Source organism: Hirundo rustica, chromosome W, assembly GCF_015227805.2.
Source record: "Hirundo rustica isolate bHirRus1 chromosome W, bHirRus1.pri.v3, whole genome shotgun sequence".
Lineage (NCBI taxonomy): Eukaryota > Metazoa > Chordata > Aves > Passeriformes > Hirundinidae > Hirundo > Hirundo rustica.
This window is the reverse complement of record NC_053487.1, coordinates 19,422,606-19,449,092: the sequence shown is the minus strand read 5'-3', so window position 1 is coordinate 19,449,092 and position 26,487 is coordinate 19,422,606. Positions and strand designations below refer to the sequence as shown.

The window sequence follows — 26,487 nt, the reverse complement described above, 5'->3', positions numbered from 1 at the left end:
TGTCCTGGTTTGGGACAAATTTGGGAGAAAACCCCTGTATAGGATCCCTCTAAGGAAGTAAACTCACGTGGCCCCTCCCTCTAACTAGTCTGGAAAAAAAAACTAAAACCCTCTTTGGAGAAAAGTGGAAAAAACTATTTTACTAAACAAATGAAGTGCATACAAGTATAAAGAATGAATAGTATGAAACAATAAAACCTCTCCTTCTGAAGTGAGATGGCAAATTGAGAAAGTCCTTGCCGTGGGTGGAGCTCGGCTCTCTCTCAGTGTCTCCTCAGTCCCAGTCCCTCCGGCGCTGCTGGAAAATGCCGAGGTCCAGGCCCCGGTGGGCCGCAGGTGCAGCCCCCAGTGCTCCCCTGGGTTTTCAGTTCAGAGCAGGTTTAAACAGTTCCAAGAAAAAGGAAAAAAAAACAGTCCAGGGAACTTCTCTGCCCTAGCTAGCTGAAACTAACTAAAAGCAAAAAAAAGATCTCTGTCCTGCAGTCTCTCTAAGCCTCCGCCGAACACGCTGTCCGCAGCAGAATGTGGAGGAGTCAGGTAGTTTTCTCAAAACAAACTCCGCGCTTCTCCTTGCTCTTAGAACTAGTCTTAAAGGCACAGGACTCAATGTACAGCACAAACAGAACAGATGATTGGGGATACAAGCATCATAAAGTTACCCTAGGACAGGCAGCCAGAAGGGCACAGGTTTTCCATGGTAGATTTTCCATGTACCACATGCCTTAGGCCACAACACATCACCTTCCCTGCTGCCAAATGATGTTTATTTACCACTAGGACAGACAGGAGAAGCAATATTAGCTATTCATTTATATTCAGTATTAAAAAGCTCTTTTTCTTCCAGAATGTTTCCCTCACTAAAGCTGAGGCTCAGGGTAGGTTTCCCCAGCAAGATGCTGTGGGGAAAGGTCCTCCATCTCCTCTCTCAGATGAATTCACACCGTGTGGCTGAGGCTCTTGATGGGTGTTAAGTGGGCACAGATCTGAAAATCTCATCTGAAAATCACACCTGAGCCGTATCAGCTGACGTATGGAAATTTCATGACTATTTAAACCAAAACTAGTAAGTTGTATTTCCTTAGTTGATGTTTATAGTTTTTTTCATTGCTCCCATTATACACAAGTAAATTGTGATGTTTCTGATCAGTTCCACTCTCTAACATGTGGGCAGGGAACTCTCCACTCTGGATATAACTAATAGATAAAGAAACATTTTTTAAAACTTATTTTTTATCTTTTACGGGTCTTGCACATCCAGAAGGAGATTTATAAATAATATTATTTAAGCTTTTTATCAGGTTTGAAGACAGGTGATATACTATTGGGACCTTCTCTTAATAAAAATATTTAAATAATTCAGACAGAAACTGCCTTCAAGAAAAGAACCATATTCACTCTTAATGCAGGCCAGACAGATATATCTTTATTTTTATCAAGAATATACATGTGTTAGAAGTGACAGTTAGGGACTTTAAGCATTAATGCCACTGTATGAGCAGTATTTGAAAGAAAGCAATGTTGTAAAAATGATCAAATATATCAACAACCTGCTGTTTGACCAGCTAAGCCCTGTAGCTTCTGTTCTCACATTTCTAGAATATTGTTCATCCTCAGGCGTTGGTGAGGGTATCAATACAGATCTTTTTACTAACAGTAAATGTGTCTGTCCAAATGCTGCAGATTAACTAAGGATGTCACATTATACATATTAGCTATTTCATTTTTTTTACTAGCAACCACAAAACAAATACGTCTTAACAAACTGTGTTTGCTGGACAAAATACCAGTAAGAACCTGTTACCAGTTAAGACTTCTGTTTTACCGAGAAACAAGGATTTCAGCTTAAAAATCTGATGAGAAAATGGGTTAGGATATGAGAAATGCACTAGTATTAATAAATGTTTTACATTCAACACATACTGTATTACAAAGACAATATCCTTGTAAGACCATTAATTGCTGGGCCATAGGTGACTTCCATCTAGGTTACTAAATAGCTAATAAACCTTGTATAGAGTATTTTTTAGATAATGCTTACGTGTATGGAAATGTATGACACCCTTATACTATGGCTTGCACTTTACTACAGCCTACTTCACAGTTTAATGCAAGTAATGTCTGTATATTCAGGGGCTGAAATACCAAAGCACTGGAGTATCGTACTTCTGGTGTTCAACCTGTCCAACGTACTGACAATGTGTATTTTGCAAACCCCACCAACTTCAAATCTTTGGCAAATAATGCTATGGGGTCTCCATGGTCTTTGTTTCTTTGTAAATATAAACATTCTTGCCGTTTCTGTAGCAATAAGAGGTTATAAACCAAACTTTCACTAGGACTGTTTTCAATAACAAAATAATAAAAAAAAAAATCTATAGCACCTTGTATAAAAATCATGGAGACGCCATGACCTGTGGGCATTTTTGTTTACAAGCAGTATGTATATATGCATTAAAGGCAGAACTGTTATTTATCACAAAGTTATATTGTGGATGATTCTTTCTTAAATAAATATGTTTTCTGTCATTAAGAAAAATATCTATTTTAGAGCCATCTTGAGAAGTTTGAAGTGTCAAGCTTCAAATATGAGTAATCTTCCATGTTTTAGCCTTGTTTTTCTAATCAGCTGGGAGATGAACTGAGAGGCAATGGAAAACCACCTGTCCATGCCAGAGAAAAGGCTGGAGCTGTAAATTTTTGAGCATTCTGCAACTTTTCTATAATGCCCATTGTGCTTAGTGCTTTGACGAGCAGATGCTCCATCGGTACCGCAGTAAATCCCTCAGCTCATGGATGCTACAGAGAGAAAATCAATGATTCTAGACTAATACAGGTCAAATGAGGTTTCAACCCCTGAATAACAGTATTTCTTCAGTATCACAACAGTATTTTTAATTTTATACTTGTCTATGTTGAGAGACGATCCAATAGTTTCTATAGGCAATGAACATTAGGTTTCTTTTTTCCCTCTTTCCAGATGAGTTCTGTGTGAATTACTGTAACCGGCTGTGTTTTCTATTGCAGATTAATAACTGGTTAACTTTTTGTGTCTACAATGAAAATTTATGAATGCAAAACTTCACTGTGTGTTGCTCACTGGGCATATACCTCATGGTACATTGCACAGACGTGTAAGTTGCACTGCAACATTAAAAAAAGGAACATATTGCTCGTTTTTCAAAGATTAATTTATTTAAGATATATAGTCTGTACATTATTAAAAAAAAAAAAAGAAAAGAAAAGAAAAACAAACATTTTTTCTTCCTAAATTCAAACAAAGCTTTTTTTTTTTTTTTTTTTTTTTTGGTGGGGGAGGGAAAGTTCAGTTGTAAATTTGGACTTCAATAGACAAATTATATGCACTTAGATTGTGTTTATGGGGGGTTTTGTGCGTTCTGAGGGTGATCCAGGCTGAGTGCGATGTGGGCTGAGGGGCATCGCTGTCGATCTGAAGGAGAGCCCGGCTGAGCGCGATCCCCCCCGATCTGGGCACGATCCCTTCCCCGGCTGAGGGGGATCATCCATGCACTCTGGGGCAATGCTGGCTGAGGGCGATCCCGCCCGGTCCGAGCGCGGTCCCGCCCCGGCCCCTCGGCCCCGCCCGGCGCGGCCCTTCCCGCGCGCCGTACGCGGCGCTGTCCAATATGGCGGCCAAGGTGAGTGTCCGCCCGCCCTCAGGCCGGCGCTGCCCCGGCCCCGCGGCTCTGCTGCCCCTCAGGCTCTGCTCCCGCTCTTCCGTGGGCTCGGAACAGCTGCGGCGGCTGCGGCCGGCTCGGAGCGCCCGGCCCGCCTGCAGCTCCGCCGGTGCTGGGGGGAAGGAGCCCCGGGTGCCGCAGAAGCCGGGGCCAGGTGGAGGAGTGGGGCAGTGGGAGGTCTTTGTGGTGGTGTGGGACTTGAGGGGGAAAGAGCTGGTTCGGGAGGTGGTTAAATTGTGCAAGAGGGAATAAAGGCAATGTTTCTCTTCTGGTTCTCCGTGTATTCGCAGCCCCCAAAACACCTTCAACTCGAGGAATATCAAGATGATAGTTTGGTAGTAACATGATAAAGTGCTAGTAGTGCTGTACATCACTAAAGCAGGGCTGTTAAAATCATGTTGTTATGAGCTAACAGGGTTACAAGTATCTAAAATATCTCTAGTTGTAGGAATAATACAGTGTCTTTTGTAGCGGCTCTCTCTCTCCTTCGGAGCCCGTGCTCCATTTAGCTCGAGAGAGAAACCACTTCAGAAGGAATCTTCCTTCCCAGGGCCTTAAAGCTACCCAGAGGTAAACTTTGGTTCTTTAGAGAGAGCAGGCATCCGTCGATGGCAAAAGAAAAGAGTCTGCTCTTTGTCCGGGGGGGATCAGGGCTTTATTTTGGAGTCCTGCCCCTGCAGAGTCCAGAGCCCAGTCCGGTCCTGGTCCCAGTCCCCATCCCTGTCCCGGTGCAAAAGAGGGCTCCCCTCCTCCTCCTAGGGCTTTTACCCAGGGGGGAAGGGGCTAGAGGCAGGGACAAGCCACTATCCAATCAGGGACAAGGTGGGAGTGGAACAGAGTTGGGTTACATTCCAGTGTGGGAGGATGGGCAGGGCAGAGCAGGGACAAACCATGTGATACATTTTCCAAAGGAACAGAAGAAACATTACAAAACCCAATATAAAAATGAAATACAATGTAAACCAAATTAATGCACTACAACAGTCTTTAAACAGAAAAACGTGCATGTGAAGATCTAAGCTTCCTCAAATATTTAGACAGGTTTTCCAGTGTTCAGTTGTATCAATAAACAGGTTGCTCTCACATGAATCTTCATATTGGCTCTTTTAAAGCATTTAAAATGTGTATGTATCTGCAAAGAAAAGGATGATGCCAACGAGGACAGACAGAGAAATTAAAATAAAGCATTTTACTTTAGTTTGTTGTGGCAAAAGAAACTGTCTTTGGCTTTGTTGTCTGGCTGGGTGATCTTGAAGTAGTTTGGCTCAGTACATAAATCTGAATGATTCAGTACCTTTAGTGAAGTGACTTTATTTCATGTGTGTTCTTTAATATTTATTATGAAAGATTTATTAATAAGACTTTTATTCTGCTTAAAATTTTACTCTCTGTGGGTCACCATCTGGCAGACCAAGATTAAAACCAAATCCGTGGAGTATCAGTCAGTGAGTTGAGGTGAAGCGGAAGGATCTCTTCCACTTGTATGGGGGTTTTTGGTGGTTGTCACCAGAGATTTATAAATACATACCTGAATTAGGATACTAGGTTTGGCCGATAAGCTTCTGGCAATCGTAATGTCTCGTAACTTCTGGGAAAAATAAACCAAAAGGATCTGAGAGAGTTTTGTGATCCACCTCGAGACATCTGATTGGTAGGAGAAAATCATAAACCTATGACTATTCTTTAATTAACATTTTTTCATGGAAAATATGAGGTAGCTGCTGAGAAGAATGAGATTTGTCTTTACAAACAAGCCCTGAGTCTGCTAGTAGATAAAACTAGCACTGAGAGATAAGAGAAACAATGGGAAGGATTCTACTGATTGATGAATGGAAAAGAAGATACTTGCCTTTACAAACAAACTGTAGGTTTGTTTGTAAATGAAATTGAATATTGAAAGATGAAAGCAACAATGGGGAAAACCCATAAATCCCATAAAAATTAAAAATTAGCGGGGGGTTATACATTAAAAGGGGAATCTGAGGTCTTAGGCATTTCGGGAAATCTGTACCTATCAAGTACCTCAGCCAATGGGGAAAGAGAGAGGGAAATGCGGCTGGGAAATTAGGATAAAAAGGAGGCTGTGTCCTCCGAAAAACTGAGAGACCCCAGGGGAAATGCCCCATGGCCTCTCCCTTTATTCGAATAAAGTAAAAGGACTCCTCTGTCTCCTTTTTGGACATAAACCTCTGGTGTTCGTGGATTAATTTTCCTAACACTGCTAAATTTTAATCTTATTTTAACCTGACTAGTAGATTCCCATTTTGTGATAGAGAACTCATATATTTTGTTTCATAAATCCATGCATCAGATTTTTGCATATACTCCACTCCTCTGATTCCATGTGTTTTGAGGCAGTTCCTGCCTTCAGGGCATGTTTCCTGACTCGTGCTCCAATTCTTGAAGCAAGCACACAGAATTTGTAATTTCAGTGGGAAACAATGACTTGGAGATTAGCATAAATTAACTATGGTTTTATTATGGTTTAGTTTGTATTCTGCATCTTTTGAGTGGAAGGTAGTGAATTCTTTGTAGTGATGTAGCTTTTTAACTTTTTTTTTAATAGAATCTGTATTTTTGATCATTGATAAGCTTCCAACACTTTGAAACAGATTGTTTGAAATGCAAAGACTTAAAGCCAAAATTATCCAGGTACATTTGACAGTTTTATTATTATATTTTGATTGGTCTTACTCCAGTTCTACTATTAAGAGGTGTAGCTGTGTCTCGGTTTTAAAAGACAGGTGTCTGCTAAGGAGAGGCAGGCCTCTCTAGGAATGAGGAATTAAATCCTTCCCTCCGTGTTATTATAATTTGGAAGATTAAAAAAAAACTTTTCAGTCAGAGCTATGGGGAAAAGGAATAACAGTCCTTTACTAGTAAATATAACAGGACAGACAAACAACAACAGCAATTATAATAATAGTAAAACAGAACCAAGAACCCCGAGGGCAAACGGTGGAAACTCTGGCGCTGATGGCTGGAAGCTGGAAGCGGTGGATTTGTCCTCGGCAGGCAGGGGGGTGTCCTGGCAGGCGAAGTGAGCAGTGCCGGAGAACCTGCAGCGGCTGGACCCGGGCTCACCCAAAATCCAGCAGGGCAGCGAAGAAACTCGGAATTCCTGGGCGCTCCAACAGATGATAGAATTCCCAGGACCAGACTCCTCCGTTAACCGTGGACTCCACACAGCTACCAGTCGCCCGACCGTCCTCCCCAGAAAACCGAGAGCAGTGAGCCCACCACCCTCTGCTCCCAGGAGCTGTTTCCCTCCCCCAAAACTAAGTGATCAACTTCCTTTGTCTGGGTTGAGCACCCTTTAACTATCAGTATTTAGTCTCCTAGCAACTTATGGGGGGGGAAAAATTCTACAGGAAACCTAACCCTCAACAAGCTGTAACAATTTTCTGCTAGAAAGCATATAATGCATTTCTTCAGCAAATAATTGCTGTTTGGGCTTCTCATCAAAAATATTGCCATGTCTGTTTGACTTTGGTGTGCTTTTTATGCTTGGGGAAAAACAATCCTTCAGGTTGTCAGTGCTGCAGGTCAGGAACTTGGCAGTGGTGTTACAGGGAATATTTTAATACTGACCTTTGACCTTTCCTTCTGGTGGTGTTTAGCTCTCTGTCTGTGCAGAATTCATCTCTAGAAATGTCACCTGGCTTCATGGCTTTTGTAGCTGCAGCAATTTCCTGAATTCTTCAACAAGATTTTTATTTATTTGTAAGTCAGTTATCAGCTGATGTTCTGGAGTCATTCTACTGGCTGAACATGTAATTCCAGGGTGTTTCACCGCTGCAGCTTGTTGCAGGTGTTTTTCTCTGTGCTTCTTTCCTCGTGTTTCCTAGTGCCATTTCTTAATTCTCAGTAACTTCTGTAGTTTTCATAGTTAAAATACTTTTTGGTTTCTATAGCTAAACAATATTTGATTTTCCTCGTTTAATACTGTTGAGGGTTAAGTTTACTGTAGAATTTTTTCCCCCTCCCAAGTTGCTAGGAGACTAAATGCTGAGTGCTTAACCTGGACAAAAGAACTGATAACTTAGTTTGGAGGAGGGAGAAAAGCTCCCGGAGAGAGCTGAGGGTGGGGGGGTCTCGCGGCTCTCTTCTTCCGGGGGGAGCACCGATCGGGCCACTGCTGGCTGCTGGAGTCCATGGGTAACGGAGGGGTCTGGCCCTGGGAATTCTACCATCTGTTGGAGCACCCAGGAATTTGGAGTTTTCTTCGCTGTCCTGCTGGATTTTGGGTGAGCCCGGGTCCCGCCGCTGCGGCTTCTCCGGCACTGCCAACTCTGCCTGCCGAGGACACCCCGCTGCCTGCGGAGGACAGTCCGCCACGCCCAGCTTCCAGCCATCAGCGCCGGAGCTTCCACCGTTTGCCCTCGGGGTTCTTGGTTCTGTTCTACTATTGTTATAATTGCTGTTGATTTTTTTTTGTCTGTCCTGTTATATTTACTAGTAAAGGACTGTTATTCCTTTTCCCCATAGCTCTGACTGAAAAGTTTTGGTTTTTTTTTAATCTTCCAAAATATAATAACATGGAGAGAAGGATTTGAATTCCTCATTTCCTGGAGAGGCCTGCCTCTCCTTAGCAGACACCTGTCTTTTCAAACCAAGACAAATACATAATGCCTCATAAGTAACTTTTAATAAAATAATTTCCATAAATTAATACTAGAAATAACTTAGCTAATTGAAGTCTTTTTAGTGCACCTGGTGATTAGATAAGGAACAAGATAAACAGCTCCATGCAGTGAAGCCTCTTTAGTGTAGTCAAGGTGATGTTGCTTTTTCTTTCACTCTGGTTCTTTGTGATTTCAGTAGAAAAAGAGTGAAGCCCTCTTGGGATAACTGTGCCAGTGTAAATGTTAGCCAGTACAGCTGTTTCCTTGGATCTTTAAACATTCATGTGTTTGTCTGCAGGCACCCAAAAGTAAAACAATTACTGTCAGTCAGGAGCTGGACCACTTTGATCATTCCCTGTATAGCTTTCTCTTTTACATTGAGCACAGAATCCATTGTGACTTTTAAATATATATATATATATATATATATATATATATATTTAAGTGAACAATACAACTTTTTCATGCTGTCACTTTCAAATTCATTTTTCCTTCTAGTGCCTACTGAAAATTGGTGTCTTGTTCTGGTAACATGCTGTATGGAAATGAGCAATCTGAATTACGATATGTTTAAAATAGTTTTTCTTTAATAATTCTTCAAAAATGGAGTTCCTGCATGCTGAGTAAATTACAACTGAATTTACCCTAACAGGTGATGGAAGCATCAGTATGGCTTTGAACACAAAGTTATTCCTGGTATTTTAGACATAAAACTGTTGTCAGGGATCTTTAACCTTTTATTTACCATTATAATTTGAGAAAATCTTTGTGTAAGTCAGAAGACATTTCTAAAAGGCATAATGCTTAAAAAAGGTTTTAAAAGTGACTTGTTTAATCCCATATTTGATCAATCCCAAGAGAATTTTTAATTTCAGCATTAAGACTTCATTTTTACATCTCTCTGTCCCAGGTGGCAAAGCTGGCAGCTGTTTCTTCTGGGCTGCCATTTGTATATATTACTGTATATGCAGCAACAAAAAAGGAATCCAAAAATCAGCTGGTGAAGCCAGATAAGGTATGAATCTTCCTCTTTTTTGGTCTTTAAAATAATACTAGGAAATTCTGCAGCATAGCAGCTCTGTCCATTGAATTATATTACCCAGTAACTAAAATACATAGCAAAGTAATATGTGATAATAAATAACTGACCACTATTGCTCAAATAAAACATGAAGTGTTACAATACTAAATTAGTAAAGTTCTATCTCATTTTCATTATTACAGTATTTCAAAAATGGTGAAAATAGAATATTTACTGATGAGTCCTTTTCTAATGTGCAATTTCTAGTAATACACACATCCATCTTCTAATTAGTAATTCTACTTCCTAGAACCTACACAATTGTTTCAGTTTTCATTTCTAAAGAGTGAAGTCCCACTTGAGTAGAGTCAGTTAGGAACTCTAAAAGTTCATAATTCCACGTAGAGGCTTTGTTTGCCGTAATGGGAACACTGAGGGTTTGCATGCTTGAAAAACTCCCTTCAAATGCAGCAGCTAATGCGAACAGAGAGCTCTGCCCCTGCTGTTCAGCTGTGCCTTTGTTTGCAGCTCCCCATTTACAGTGCACCCCCTCTGAAGTCCAAGTACATCGAGGAGCAGCCTGGGCTCCTGCAGCAGCAGCTCTCGGCAGTGCGAAGGACGACCAGCCGCTATTTTGGGTGGTGCCAGGTAAGGGGTGACTGCACCCAATGTTTCCTGCAGTTCCTCTCAACGCTACACTAAACCACTGAAAAAACAGGTTACTTCCCCCTGGAGGGTTTTTTTTACAGTTCTTTGTCTTAGCATAAGATAATTTTGGATGGAAAAATGAGCCCTCCTTCTACAGCAGGAGTTATGTCGGTAAATTCTTGCTGGCGGAACTTGAGGGTGTTTTGGAGTCTGAAATTCCAGGTGCAGTCCACCGAGAAAGAGCTGCTTCCAGAGGGCAGTACCTGACAAAAAAAAGACAAACAGAATGCATCCCATTATCTGTTGCAGCAGGCTGTTCCTCATGAGTCATCAGAAACACCTTCCAGCTCTGTTGCTGCATGTTCCAGGTGGAGAGGGAACTGTGGTGCCTGTCACTGCTTTTGGACCTGCTGGGAAACAGCAGCTTCACCCTGGCTGTTGGCAGGAGGAGATTTTGTTCTTGTGTTTTGCTTTTTGCAAAAAAATGTAGACCCTAATAGTTGAAAAAAAAAATTAAAATGTCTTCAAAATGTATTTTCTGTAAATTGTGATTCCATTGGTCTGTGAAAATGTTGTCAGTGACTGCATGACCGAAATACTCTTGTTATCAATCTGTACCAAACTTTTTCATGCCATTAATCATTCTGAGTTCCTGACACTGAGTAGCAGTGACCTCTGGTGATACAAATTTGGTGTTGCTCTTTCAGTTTTCCTGGGAAAGTCTCTAGGGAAGAGAAGAGTGTATTTTATAATTGAATTTTCTTATACAGTTGGCGTCCGGGTGTTTTCCTACTCTACAGTTCTTGAGATGTCAATTTTGAAAGTGAACTTACATTAGTGAGATTTTTTTTTCATTAATTGTCAATGTAAGTTTTAAAAATATAAATATGTTTATCACAAAGATGATAGATCTCTGCACAGCCTTTCTAGAATGTCACTGATCTAGTTTGGGTTTTTTAAAGTTACACAGTATTTCTTTGTCTCATTGTGCTGAGATATATGTGAACAGCTACTTTTGCTGAGATTTTACTTTCTGATTTTTTTTTTTCTCTCCTTGTAGAGTGCCTATGTCTTTGTTAAAAATGGAATAATGGATTCAGTTCAGTTTGGAAAAGGTAGGCAAGTCACACATCTGTCTCATTTCATCTATATAAACTCTCAGTAAAATCAAATTTTTTCACCTTTATCTCTTAAGTGGGAAATAAAATAAAATGACTGATACTGAATTGCCCTGCTTGTTTTTGTCTTTTTTTTTTCCAATTCTTAGATGCTTATGTTTACCCGAACAACCCCCCCCCCACCCCGAATTTCTTCCCAAAGCCGCTGTAATTACGGTGTCAGGCCTGGCTGGTGTAGTGCTGGCAAGAAAAGGTAGAGTTTGCTTGTTTTCATTATTGGTCTGTGGGGTATGGAGCATGTAACAGTTCTAGTGGTCAGAATACTCTTCTGAAACATTGGCAAAAGCCTGTGCAACTGAAATAAATCATCCTGGTAAATGAAGGGACATTATTGATTGCTGTTGGAAGCTGGCTGAGAGCTGATAGAGCAGAACTAGACAGACTAATGATACCATTCTTCTTCTCATTCTTCATAATATTAGAAAACCTAGTTTGGGGTTATTTCTCTTTCAGAATATCAATGTCTCCTGCATTTAATTGCTACAACTACTTAGTTTGTGTTTCATTTTTCTCTAATTATTCAAAGTATTTGGCTTTGTACAGGTTCTAGATTTAAGAAAATTGCTCATCCATTGGGACTTACTGCTGTAGGATATTCTGTTTGTTACCCAGCTCAGTCAGTGGTCATTGCTCAGGTAAGTTTCTGGTTTTATCTGTGGTCATTTCCACCATAGTGGGACAAGTTTGGATCTTTTAACCTGGTGCTCCATCTATTGTGCCAACAATGCCAGCACACTGTTTGCTGATCAGGCTTTGATTTCATTTGGAGTAGGTGGATTTAGCATGGAAATGTTTCCTGTGGATTACTAATACCAATTTAAACATTATTTACAATTTTCTTGATGTAAGGGAAATATGCACTAGATCTTGAAAAGTAGATGCCTTAGTATGGGATCAGGCATGTTCTCATGCAGACATGATTAATTTCATTTGAGTAGTCTGTCTTTGTATTTTAAAAGCTGTTGTTAAATTATGTCTTTCTAAAAAAAAACAGGTAACAGGGAAAAAGTTACTTTGTGCAAGTCATCAGACCTATGAGGCTGTGAGGTCACGGTGGGCAGACAAGGAAACTGTCACCAAGGTAGGAGTTGGGAAGTAATGATAACTCACACATGGATAGGGAGCTTAGAAAGTTGTGGACTCTTCTGCTGATACTGTTCAGGGTTTACTGATGGCGTTAAGCAAGGCACAAACCCCAGTCTGATCTTTTTTTCACTTCAGTGTTTAATTGTTTTCACACCTTTCACACCAGTAGATATTGAGATCCCCTCTGTAGTCCCACAATGCATGCAGGGTGCACAAGAGAAGAATGAGTTTCTCTCAGAGCTCCTTTTTTATCTTGGCATAAAGGATCCATTTTGATTCAAGCTTTGGTCTTAAGCAGGCCCTGAATTTAGACTAAAGACACTCAGAATTACAGTAGGTATGACTGGTTACTCTTCTACAACCCTTGCAGGAAGTCTGGTTAATTTACCCTGTGATATGAATTATCCATGTCTGATTTATTTCTTCTCTTTGTCCTGTCCTCATTGCAGCCATAGTGAATAAATGGTCAGTAACCTCTTTATATTGACCTACTACATATGGAAAAGTTATCAGGGTTTTTGACATTCTCTTCCCCACTATAACCTTGTCTTTCAAAGCAGGCTTTCTATCTCTGACATAATTCTTGTTCTCAGAATTTCCTCTAGTTTCTCTGCTTTTTCTGTTTTTAGGGGATTTTGTGTGTGATTTGTGTTCTTTCTGGTTTTTAAGTGAAGTGGTCAAAATAGGACATAGTAAACAGCTGAGGCCTTGCCAACAGAGAGCAGAGGGCAATATGAACCTTCTGTAAATGACATATGGAATTTGGGTTAGTAATCCCAGAATTAAATGTGGGTTTTATCCAATCCAAAAGGGTTTTTTCTCAAGTGGAAATTTATAAAACCTTGATGAAAGTAGCACTTCCCAAATGAAATTGCGGCTTTGCACAGAAATTTTTCATTGCTCTTTTCAAAGAAAATTTCAGTTTCTCAGTTACATTAACATGTAGAAGTATTTTGCTTTAAATTTACAGTGCTCATTGGCATGCAGTCCTCACCTTTTGTTTCCTCTAAGAAGCACAAGTGGAATTCTGAGTTTCAAAAATTAGATTCAGATAACTGTCATTAAACTGATAGCAAAACAAGAATTGATGTGGTACAGACACTTTTATTAACTTCATTTTTTTTCCCGAGTGAAGCCTCTTCCCAAGACATATTATTTCTCATTACTAGGGTGTAACCATGATTTATCTTTCCATCTTCTGCTAACTATGGGTAGTAAGTATTCTGTAAACACTCAGGGCTATTTCAGTCTTGTGTAAGGCTAAAGACTCCTCACCTGGAAATGAACTTGTGAAGTTCTTGGAGGGTCTCAGGTAAAACCACAGCTTCAGTCCAAAGTCTATACTCATGACAAATTCCCTTCTACATGAATTTAATCTATCTGATCTGTGGGGTTTCATGCATTTTACTTTTTCAACTGTGTCCCTTGTGTGCAGCTGACTAGTTGAATATCATTGTATGATGTCATATCTGAAAATAATTTCATAAAACATAAGCTCCTGGACTTGAAAGCTTTATTTTGCAATAATGTATTAAGCATATACCCATGTGCTTTCTTTTATTAATGTTTGATTCACAGCTGCAGCAAGAGTCAAAACCAATTATGCAAGAAGATAAGAAAAAGAAGGGAATTTCTAGTACCAAATCTGAGTCTGCTGTTGAGTCATGATCATTTAACAGAACAGAATTGCTTTAGGAGAGACAGGGACCTATCAGAGAGTTAGTTAGAATATTGACATCTATTCTGACCACTGAAATTGTTAGCTGCAACTTTGGGAAGTACCATATAAAACCCCATGGATTTCCTGTAGGTGGGTCCTTTTTTTCTTCTTCCTTTGGCCAGAGAGAGACAGGTAACATCGAGCTGGGCCTGCTGCTCCCCCCTTTTGGGGGGAGCTGGCCTGAGGCCTGGCTGGATTCCATCGGCTCCTGGGTGAAGGGGGGGGAAGGAGAGGTTGCTGTTTTGTAACAGCTACTTTCTTCAGACTTCTTTAGAACAGGGAGGGACCTCTGCTGGGCCCTGATAAGAGCTATGGGCACCATTTGGGCCGAAGCCACCCTGATTTACACTGAGGGGTGGCTGAGAAGGCATTTATGATCCTGCCTGGTTTTTTTGTAATTCTAGACCGCCTGAGTGCTCCAATCTCTAATGTTTCTGCATGAGTTCTTCCTCCCTCATCAGCTCGGCCTTGAACATCTAACACCAGGAGCTACAGAAGGAGAGACAAAGACTCCGAGCAGATTTAACTCTAGCAACATGAAGCTTCCAGAGCTCAGCCCTTCTCTGAGAGAGTAAGAAAGGACAGAATGTACATAAAGAACAACAGCATGAAGTCAGTAGCAAGAGTAAAAAGAATATTAAGACAGAGGGTTGAAGAGTTGGTTGTTCTATTCTTACTTGAGCCATGGAAATGAACTCTATATTTAGATCATTCCTTTAAATCATGGGAAAGATATGCATTTGGGGAGATGATTGTTTTAATTTGTGTGTAGATTTAAGCAAAGGTGTTTGTGATGAACTAAGTAATATCCTATAAGATGCTTGAACAGAGATAAAGATGAGAAGCCCCCTGTGCCAGTGAAGAAGTGAGAAGATATCTCTGTACCTTGAGGTGAAGAATCCTTTGCTTTGGAGTTATTCATCTTTAAAAGGTGACACCCCAGTATGCAAAAGTCTAAGACCCATGACCCATAAGCAGCTTGGGAAACTGCTCCTGGGAGGGTCACAAAGGCAGGTTTCTCCGGGCGGTTGTTTTTGTGACAGTTTAAAACCCACAAGAGAACTGTTCTAAGTTGTCAGTGGGATCCATGACTCTAAAAGATACTCTTCCGCTAATAAATTGATAAAAGACTATTATCAGATAGTGAAACTGACTGAAAATTACAAGTTTTGTCACTTTATGTTGTTTTGTAAGAAAGTAAACAGTTTGTAAGGGGAGGGAAAAGTGTTTCTGAAGTTTCATTCCATTTTAGTTTTTTCCCAACTTTCTCTTTTTCTATTCTTTTAGTGTATGTTAATAAACTATTTGTTAATTTTAAGGTTGAGCCTGCTTTATTTTTCTCCTAGTCTCTCTCTCACAAAAAGAGTAAGTACCAAGACCAAAATCTAGTGAACGTAAAACCACTACATTAATTAGTGTTTCTGCCCGGTTTGAAATTAAAACTGACACCAACTGTCAGTTACAATTGTTTTCAGGTTAGAAATATGCAAACAAAGGACAGAGAATGAAAAACAAAGGATTTGTTTATGTTACATGTATGAGAAAAGGCAAAAACTGCTACTAATATTGTACAGAAGATAAAAAGTCTGACTCCATCTTATGAACAATCAGAAGGCTTTAAAAAACTCAGAAAAACCAGGGTGACATCTCACCCTTTTAACTTAACAAAAAAAGAAAAACAGAAAAAGAAAAATGAACAAATTTACAAAGGGAATATATACAAGTTCAATCACTGTCTGGAGGAATCATCAGAGTGATCACTCGAGGATTCATCCACTTGGTGACTTTCAAGTTGATCACGGCTTCCACCTTGCCTGTCAGCTGAATTCTGCCTCTGTGGTCGCAGGTCAGGACGGACACACTTTGAAGGTAGCCAGCGTGTCCCAGTGTCCGTGGACACACACGCATACCCTCGCCCCATAGCGATTAGGTCATAGGGTCCTTCCCATTGCTTGGTGACTAAATTTCGGACCCGTACCTTCGCTCGAGGCTGTTGCTCACCGTCCGAAGCCTGCAACGAGAGATGATGGTTCAAAATGACAGGATTATTTGAGTTCTGTGGCACCGTAAGGGGATTGATGGTGTACAAAGCCTTTGCCAACCGACTGTGCGGGGTTTCACCCTGCATTCCCCGTTTTTGTTTTTGAAGAACACGCTTGAGTGTACCGTGAGTGCATTCTATGTGGCGATGCAAGAAGTGTTTTGTTAGGTTTTTATAAGAAATTTATGTTATGGTTCATTTCACTGTATCCCCAAATCTGTAACCCTTTTGTGTTTTCTGTATAATAAGGTGATTTGTGTCAATCATCTCACCCCCCACCTATCTTTGTCCATCCCCTCTGCCCCCCCCTCACTTGGGGGCAGCCTGTCTATCACTCCAGGAGCCCTCCCAGGTTGCGAAATCTCAGGGAGAGGGCTTCAGGTGATAGGTAGACTGGAGGGAATTCCTTTGGCTCTGGATTTTAGTGGTCCAAGGCTTGGGGGTGGGCACACCTTGTTACCCCCTGAATCCCCTGATTTGTTGTCTTGTTGTATCCTCCCTGGAACCCCTCCCCCACTTATAAGGTGGAGGAGGGAGATTCAAACTCTCTGCTCTGCTCTCCTCTCTCGCTTGCTGGCCCCCCTGGCCTGAGGTTTGGACCAGCTGCGGACTTCCCGCAGCTGGGCCTGAATAAACATCTTTAACCTGCAAAGCTGAGAGCCATCCTTTTCTTCTTACTGCCATTGCTGTCACGACACTATTAGGTCCAGCTGCTGCTGAGAAGCCGACCAGCAGGTAAAGATAACCTGCGTGCCTATCCGAACTGGGAACTTCTGTGGCTGTGCTGACCAGAGCTAGCCGGAGGTCAGCTCCCGCCCGGAGCGGGAACGGAACCAGACACAGTTCTACAATCGCCTGTCCTGTCGGAGAATGAGGGATGCCAAAGTTATGTGACACACCCCACGACTGTAGGAACTGCCGTACCTTCTGTGAGGCATAAGCAGGACCATTGTCAGTCTTCACAGCAGAAGGTATGCCAGGAACAGCAAAGGCCTGCCTCCAGTGGGCAATGACATTGCGGGCTTTCTCTCCTGTGTGAGCAGAAGCCCACATCGCAGAGGAGAACATGTCCACCGTGACATGCGCATACTTGAGCCGGCCAAACTCGGTGACCTGGGTGACATCGGTCTGCCAAAGCTCCAAGGCTTTAAGGCCTCTGGGATTAACCCCTGCCGGCAATGGCGCACCAAGGGCGTGACAGTCGTCACATGACTCAACAATCTCACGAGCCTCAGTGGCCATCAGTTGGAACTGCTTCTGCAGCGTATGCGCATTTTGGTGGAAAAACCCATGCGATGCCTTGGCCTGCGCGAGCACGTCAGGCTGAGGAGCTACCCATGCTGGGTTGGCCAACTTGTCAACCTGTCCTGGGGTGACTGTGTACCCCCAATCGTCTGTTGGGTGCAGGGGGGAGGGCAAGCGTGGTTTGTTTTTCCCCAGGAAAACTCTGCTCATCAGAGTGACCTTGAAGCGGGGGAGTTGGAACACGGCAAGATGAAAGAAGCTCTGTTGTTTTTTTTCCCCGGCAGTTAGTTAGTTTAGTGCTAGCATAGTTAGACGCTGTAGAATAGCTGAAGCTTTTTGCCTTTTTTTCTTTTTCTTTTTTTTTTTCTTTTTTTTTCCTTCCTTTTTGCTTTTTGCCCTCTCCTCGGAACTGTTCCAACCTCTCCAGACTAAGGACCTGGGGAAGCACCGGGGGCCTCCACAGGGGACCCACCCCACCAAGACCAGCCCTGCACATCTCCTTTTCTCCCAACGCCAGCGGAGACGGAGCGGTGGAGCACAGTGATGATCCTCAAGAGGAGACTTTCTTTAAGTTTGTTATCCCTCCGTAACCGGCACGAAGCTCTTGTCATCGGGTATTGTGCTGGGAGTGCTTTGCCTGTTTAATAAACAGGTTTTTTCCACTTCTCTCTGAGGAAGTCTTTTTCCCGAACCGGTTGGGAGAGGGGAGGGGGGCCCCTTGGGAGGATTTCTCCCAAAATCTGCCTGAAACCACCACACAGCCCTTGCGTTACCTTCCGCTACAAACCCTGGCAAGTTAGTGTGACTCCATACATGCAGAACGTAGTATGGATGAACTCTGGCCTGAATTGCACACCACAGGGCCTTCAGTAAATTAAACAAGGCAGGGTTACTGACCTCCTTCAAAACTGAATAACCCAATCACTGTGCGATGTCGGCAACATAGGCGGAATCCCTGATCAAATTGAAAGGTTCCTGGGAAAATTTCTCAAATGCCATGACAGCAGCCCTTAGTTCAACCAGTTGGGCTGACCCATCCTCATGGCTTTCCAAAACCTGCCACTCAGATCCATCCTGCCAGGTAACAATGGCTTTTCCTGTTTTGCCCGAACCGCCAGTGAAGATGGTGGGACCTTGCACTGGCTCTTGGCTATTTTTGGGTCGCAGAGAAAATTGAGTATTTTTGGCCACTTGCAATAGCTTGTGGCTAGGCAGATGATAAGTGATCTGCCCTGAAAAGCCCTCAAGAGCACTTTGCAGCGAAACATTGTTCGCATAGCTCCAATCAAATTCCTCCCTCTGAACCGGGAGTGTGATCTTTGAGGGATCTGCACCCATCAATTGCAAACAGCGTTGTCGGCACTTGATTATCAAGCGCGCAATCAATTCAAACAGCGCTGTCGCCGTCTTATGCGGCTGATGAGGCAGGAAGACCCACTCCAAGACGTGCAGAGGATCAGTCCAATCATCATTCCATCGGCCAATGATACCTGTAGGATGTAAATCAGGAGTGGTGATGAACACAGTGACATCAATGGAAGGTTCAATGTGGTACACCTGGCAAGCCGAAACAGCTTGCTGAACCTCCTCCAGCACATTTCGTGCCTCAGGGGTCAATTCACAAGGTGACTTTAAATCAGTGTCTCCTTTCAACAATTCAAACAAGGGAGACAGTTGTGCTGTGGTCAGTCCCAAGTAAGGACGTAACCAAGTGATAACACCTACCAGCTTTTGAGCATCATTCAGTGTCTTCACCGATTGCACAAATTGCACCTCCTGGTGATGGATTGTCCGTTCCAGAATTTTGACTCCCAAATATTTCCAGGGAGGTTGTTGTTGTACCTTTTCCGGAGCCACCTGCAGTCCATGTGAATGCAGAACATTCAACAACTGAGGCTGTAGCCTCAGCAGCTCTTCCTGGGTGGGCGTAGCCACCAAAATGTCGTCCATATAATGATAGACGTGAGCATCAGGAAACTGCTTGCGAACTCCAGACAAGGCACGGGCTACATACCATTGGCATAGCACTGGAGAATTTTGCATGCCCTGAGGCAAAACTTTCCATTGATATCGCAGTGCAGGCTCGGCATTATTTATTGTTGGTACCATGAAGGCAAATTTTGGTCTGTCATCGGGATGCAGAAGGATCGTAAAAAAACAATCCTTCAGATCCACAATGAGGACCGGCCAGTCCGCAGGAAGCATGGTAGGTGATGGCATACCAGCCTGCAATGTCCCCATGCCTTCCATCACGGCATTGATCTTTCGGAGGTCTTGTAGCAACCTCCATTTCCCAGACTTCTTTTTGATACAAAAGACAGGAGTATTCCAGGGACTGGTAGATGGTTCCAGATGCCCCTGATCCAACTGCTCCTGTTCAAGTTCACGAAGGGCAACTAGCTTGTCATGAGGGAGGGGCCACTGGTTCTCCCAGATGGGTCTGTCCACCAGCCACCGTAAAGGAGGCGTGGGACACTCTGTGCCCTTCATCACAGAGGCCCCAATCAAAAATCCGTCCCCAGTCGCCCCCCCCCCCACGCGGCCAAAACATCCCTCCCCCAGAGGTTCCGAGCAATCTCAGTAACATGAGGCCAAATTATGGCCGTCTGTCCCTCCGGGTTCGTGATGGCCATGGGATTCTGGCTCACATAGCATTGCTTTGTTCCTCCTAAGCCCTAGATCGATGTCTTTGCCAGGGTCAAAGGCCACTGCGGGGGCCAAGCAGTCAGGGAGAGAATTCTCACGTCAGCCCCGGTATCTAGGAGGCCACGAAGGTGAATCTCCGATGGCATGGCACCAGCCATGGACACGGTACACAGCGTCTCAGGATGGTCTTTGGTCAGGACAGCAGTCCAGTGCACTTGAGGTGGCCCAGTAGAGCCAAAGCCACTGTCACCTTGTGACCGGTCCTCGGTCCTGGAAACAGAAGACTTAAAAGGAACAAGTTGAGCAATTTGTGTGCCTTTTGGGATAGTCAGAGGGGGGGTGGGTGTGGAGACCATTGCGTGAATCTGTCCCGAAAAATCCGCATCAATCAGTCCCAGGTGCACCATGATACCCTGAATGGTGGCACTGGACCTCCCCATTGGGAAGGCGCTCATGCCATCACCCAAGGGACCAAAGGCATCCAGGGGAACCTTGTGTATTTTGTCCGAATCAATCACGACAGACTCGGCTGTGCAGACATCAACACCTGCTGAACCACGGGTGCTGGCTGCAAGCCTGCTGAGCAGATCTCCATTGGTTGGGGCTGAGGCAGAGACATTTATGTCGGCACGCGTCTCGCCTTCGTGCTCCGCGTTGCGTTTCCCGAACTGACCAACGAATGACCATTCACGTGCACCATTGCCTTACACGCGTCCGCAGCGTGATTCGGCCTTCCACATCGTGCACAATAAAACAAGACAGCCGTAGGCTTCTGTAGCTTTCTGCCCTGTTTCTTCCTGGCCCGAGCACCCCATTGCTGCTGGTGCACCCACTGGGGAACGATCCAAGCAGGCTGCACAGCAGCAGCTACAGCCAGCTGCATGGCTGTAGGCACGGCTGGCTGGACCGCCGTAGCCACCGTCAGTTGGACAACCGTAGCCACAGCTGGCTGTACAGCCGTAGCTACGGCAACCATCTGTTGGCTGGAAGGGGATACCTTTGCACAGGCCTCAACCATCTCCGACATGGATGGTTCCCCAGGAAGCACCTCAATTATTCTCTTGGAAACAGCATTGCAGTTGCTTTGAGCAAGGACCTGAAGCATGAGCTCCCTTGCCGCAGGATCACTCACCTGCTTCTCAACCGCAGCAGTCAGCCGTCCTGCAAAGCGCAGGAAGGGCTCATCAACTCCCTGGATGACTGTTACAAAGGATTCCTGAGGAGTAGCCAGCTGTAAAGTCTGAACCAGGGCTGCCATGCCTGTCTGCTGGCACTGCTCCTGGACCAAGGGCTCAAAACCAACCTGCCCGTCGGCCCTGGCATAATTGCCTGTTCACAGTAGCATATCAGTATTAACCGTACGCCTAGGATCTCCTGGACCCAGTGTCGTATTCCGTTACACTGCTCTGACTGCCAGCTGAGTCCATTTATGCTCAAAGAAGTCATATTCAACCGGTGGGAAAAGGGCCCGAGCCAAGCTCCGAATGTCAAAGGGCGTCAAAAGACTGTCATTAAAATAACAGAGAACCTGTATCACCTCAGCTGAGCCCAGACCATACTTCCTGACTGCATCACGCAGCTCTGTCAAGGCCTGCCAAGTCAAGGGTTGATAGGTGTTATGAGTAGTACCCTGAAGGACAGGGAAGGCCTGAAGACCCTCAGATGAAACAGCAGCACCTGCCATATCCTGCCCTGTGGGCCCCACAGGGTCAGAGGCAGGCACTCGGCTGGGGACTGGCTGAACACCAGACACTGCAGGTCCAGCACCAGCATCAGCATCATCACTCAGTCCTTCAACCTTAGCTTTCACCTCCCCCCCAGAATCGCCCGCGGTCTTTCGGGCGTACGGTCACCTGACGGGGGGGAGCGTCCACCAGGCTGTGGAGGAAGAGTCAACAGCGTGGGGCCCTTTACTCTTGTCAAAGACTGGCCGCATTCCGGCCGTGTCCCCGTTCACGCTGAACGCAAACACCCCGGCGCCCGCAGCCGCCGTAACGCTCACAGCGGGAAGCGGAGGCGGGGTTGGGCCAGCCGCTCCTGCCGGGCCCGCCGCATCCGCGGCGGGGCTGGGGCCCGCCAGCAGCGCCGCGGCCCCAGCCGCCGGAGACCTGTCAAAAGGCTCCGCGGCAGGCACACATCCCGGCGCAGTTGGGAAGCTCGGGCTGCATTCAGGCAGAGACGGCGACAGCACCTTGGCCACCGCGGGGGTCACGCCGGCCCCCGCCGGCAGCCCATCAGAGCTGGCAGCGCCGGAGTCTCTCCCTGCCCCGCGAGCACCACCCCCCGCCGCAGCCCACGGGGCTGGCTTGGGGAGCGGAGGGTCCGGGACCTCCCCGAGAAGAGTCCCATCGGGGGGGTGGAGGCCTGCAGGCACCGCCACCCCCGAGCAGAGCAGAGCCGTCAGGCTGCCCGCTGAGGCGGTGTCCATCGAAGAACCGACCAGGACCTTGCCTCCGGCGGCGTCCACACCCCGCGCTCCCTCAACAGGCGGCGCGGGGACAGAAGCGGCCAACGCACCCCCCTCCGGCCCCGGCCCGGGTGGCAGGGCGGGGTGCGCCGCTTCACCCGGCTCAATCGGATAGGTGATGGATGTGCCGCAGCACGGACACCACACAGTGACCGAATCCCGGTCAAACGACAGTGGGGGCCGCACCCCCGGGCTGTCCCCCCCCACCAAGGCCGGAAAGGCATGGAGGGGAGGCGGCCCCGCCCCTCTCCGGCGGCTCCACGGCGCGGGGACAGGCGGGACCAGCCCCGGGCTCGCTGGGGTCCCGCCCCCCTGCTGCCCGAGCAGCGCCAACGGGCTCGGGACGTGCCCCGCCCCCCCCCTCGGAGAGCAGCGCCGGAGCCCGAGAGGGAAAAACCACCCGGCGCAGCGACCGGGGAGGGAGGGGCTGAGTCCGTCTCACAAGGGAGCTGAAGTTCGGACTCAGACAATAATTCTGGGTCTGATATAATGACCCCGCCCCCCTCCAGCCCCCCGTCCTGCTTCGAAACGGGGGAGCCAGCCCGTGAGGTCTGCGAGCTGGGGGGGGTCGACCTCAACACAGCCCTCTCAAATAACTTCCACTGAAGCAACAAGCGTGCAACCTCCTCATCATATTCTGTTTCAAGGGCCTCCATCAGACATTCCCCCAGGAGGAACCACACCTCCCGACTGAGCACAGCATCTGGCGTGGGAAAGAACCCACGCTCTCTGCCCCACGCGAACAGACGCTGAAGCCCCTCCCGGGAGACCTCAGCGTGTTTCCGCTCCAAGAGGTCCCCCCAAAGCTCCAACACCAGACCGTCCTGCATGGCAGGCACACAACAGGGAAAGAGGGGAAGGAAAACCTCACCAGACTGTTTCTCTCACACGTCGAAGGGTCACCACTTGTGATCGCGACACGCAAAGCAACCACACGGAGATAAGAGATTTGCAGGGCAGAGATGTTCCTCTGAGAGAGCCCAAGGCTGAGCCAAGGCTGAGAGCCCCTCTGCCTGTTTATTTCTTACTTTTTATACATTTGTGGTCTGGCTGTGGATTGGCTTCTGGAGTTATCACCTCACAGCCGAATGGCCAGACCAACTGTCAGTTACAATTGTTTTCAGGTTAGAAATATGCAAACAAAGGACAGAGAATGAAAAACAAAGGATTTGTTTATGTTACATGTATGAGAAAAGGCAAAAACTGCTACCAATATTGTACAGAAGCTAAAAAGTCTGACTCCATCTTATGAACAATCAAAAGGCTTTAAAAAACTCAGAAAAACCAGGGTGACATTTGTGGAATGCTTTGATCTGTTTTTACACTTGCTCCAGGCCAAAGTGTCTATTGGGTTTGTGTTTATAGATCTGTCTTTGCTTTCATAGGGGGAATTAGTTCATGTCCCTAATACAGCCAAAAATATCCATACCCTAAATGAATCTGTGTTGCCAGAGATATTTATTTTCTCAGTCCAAATGGGTCAAAGCTTTCACGAGAATGTAACATCCCTTGTAGCTGGAAAAGAAGCAGATCAGGAACAGGAGACACAGCCCCAGAAAAGCTGCCTTTATATTCCCCTGGATCCTCTGGAATTGCAGTATCATTAAATATGTCAGCCTGTACACTGTCCCCCAGCAAGTGGGAGGGTTCAGTGTTTTACTAAACTCAGTTCATGGGTTTTGGAAGTTATGAAGTGAAACTAAATAGGAGTGTTTGTCTTCATTTGGAATTCTTGCCATCTGGCTTTGGGGAGATCTGGCAGGTTTGGTTTTAGGAGCCAGCTCTGCTCCTGGGAGCACTGGGGCAAGAAATGCTGGAGATTTTTTTCCATGCCTCAAACTTTCCCTTCCTTTCCATGTGTTGGGCAAAGCATCACAATTTCTTCTCTCACTCTGCTGGGTTAGGAAGTGGTGTTGGAGAGTGAGAAGAGGTCCTGCTTTCCAACCACTGCTGCACTCAGCATTCCAACATGCCCTCATCCTCCTATATCACTTCTTAACACACTTTGAACTAGAACAGACAGATTTTGATCTTTTCTAAGTGTTTGGTAATACAGAAATTCTCAAAATGTATCACTAAGCTTTATTTCCTTACAGCTCAAGTATATGCATACTTTTTAACCATATTTCTTTACTATCTCTAACAGGAACAGGGAAGATATCAAAATTTAAGCCTCATCCAAAACTTGTGGACCATGGTCAGTCCAGCCCAGAAGATGTAGACATGTACAGCACCAGGAGCTAAGCCAAGTCTGCTTTAGTGATTGCAAAATGTTACAGATAAGGGGGAGAGAAGAAGGGAAGGAATAATCTTTATAATATGTACTCTGTGAAGTATAATTTCATCAGATATTTTCTTATCTCCAATTTGTATTATTGACTTACATGATTCTGTTTAGTGCTTATTTTGTTCCTGACTCCTTATAAGCAGTGGGAATTCACTCAGTGTCATTAGTGAGACAGAAAACAAGATTTGTCAGTGTCTTCTCCCAGTGAGGTTTCTCTGTGCCAAACTTGCTAATAAATGTCACTTCACAAAGGATATTTCAAAATGCAAACGTATCTCTGCTTTGGCTCAGATGTTCATTGATCTGAATGAAGAATGTGAGGGATGGGGTTTGCAGAGGCTTCTTTGTCTTTTATCTTTCAGCTCTGGAAGTTCCTGCTGGTCTGAGTATCCTTAAAATCTCTGTGGTTGTATCATGTGAACATCATTGGCTTTAAAGCTTGTGTAAAAGAGTCACTTTTTTTCCTTACAAAATAATTTGGTACTGTTTGTCTCTTTCACAAAGGTTAATGGAAACAACTCCTTGTCCTGCACACCTCTGCTGTGTTCAAATGTGTCTGAAGTTGGACAAAAACACACAACTGATCTCTAAACATCCTTTCTAAACTATGCATCAGCTTTCACCTACTTTTAATACTTGGAAGAACTGTGTTTAAATTGCTTAATCTGTGAAACTGATACTGAATTCATATAAAATCCATTAGAAGTGTTTAGGAAGTTGGAAATCTGTAGTTTCAAGGTTTAAACTGCTGACAAACAGTAAAAATGCAGTAGTAGGCAGCCAACATTTTCATCCCACAAGTTTGTATGCAATATCTCATTGATTTTGGTAGGATTTCTGTGAAATTCTGTGTTTTTCTGTAAGAATGATATTAGAAATTGTTTCCTAAGATGAAACTTTCAAACACTGCTTTTATCATGGTGTATATCCCTGTACTTCTGTTCATCCTTCATTTCTCTTCATTCTGTTACCTTTCAATTGATGAAAATATGGACTTTGCTGTAAAATTGAGGGGGAAGCAAGAGAAACCATATGAACAGATAGTGTGGATGGAAGGCTAAAGCCTGAAATGCTGCTGTTCTCAGCACTGGGATGTGATGGAATATTTGCTCCTGCTCACCAGAACAAGAAATTTCACAACCTGATTCCTTCTCCAAGGCTGCTAATGCAAGGGCAAATGACCAGTGAAATACAGGCAGAATTCCTGGTGTCCCTGTGGGATCAGCAAAATTGTGAGGAGATGCTGCAGGATGGAATGTGCAGAAGGCACAAATGGTAAATGAGCAAAAGGAGAAAAGCTTTTAGGATGGGTCAGAAACAAATTGATATTTTAAAATCCAAATTTCAGGTGAAGTATTGGTCTTTGTTACACAGAGTCCAGTGCAAGGTGAAGTAAAAAAATGTGAAGTTTAAAAGAAGAATTCTATTAGTTAAACTTGTCTGGGACAGCTGACAGGATTTAGTGTGTTTTGTTTCTTTAATCATCTCTTAAAGGCCCAGGCAATTGTCAGAATTCAGGCAGCAATCAGAGGATATTAAATCAGTCTTCATAGAGCTCCTGGACATGACACATTTAGTGTTTCATCACAGCAAGAGGAGTAGAAAAGTTAGATGGCTGGGCTTCATATACCATTTCCAGGGAAACAGATGAAGACATAAGTGAAAATTGTGAAGAAATTATCATTTTCAAGTGCATGACTAATGCCAGAAATTGTATTATCTGTCTTCCTTTGATAATATGGATAAAAACATAAAGGAAAAGCCATCTGCTCTACTCCTAAATTGTTAAATTCTAACTTTGAGTGATGTGCTACCACAACAAGTCAAC

At 44.5% G+C, this 26,487-nt stretch overlaps 2 protein-coding genes across 2 annotated transcripts in view; one reads left to right on the top strand and one right to left on the bottom strand.

Moving 5' to 3' along the window:
• Positions 1–26,487, bottom strand: part of LOC120764805 (uncharacterized) — a 195,059-nt gene that overhangs the window by 153,811 nt on the left and 14,761 nt on the right. The gene's annotated exons all lie outside the window — the stretch shown is intronic.
• Positions 3,604–24,827, top strand: APOOL (apolipoprotein O like). The gene is given in 12 exon segments (XM_040089112.1): positions 3,604–3,656; positions 9,231–9,335; positions 9,870–9,989; positions 11,050–11,104; positions 11,257–11,288; positions 11,291–11,360; positions 11,711–11,802; positions 12,162–12,248; positions 13,832–13,938; positions 17,772–17,799; positions 18,688–18,700; positions 24,510–24,827. Coding segments are annotated over 12 exon segments (828 nt in total). The 5' UTR covers positions 3,604–3,644; the 3' UTR covers positions 24,617–24,827.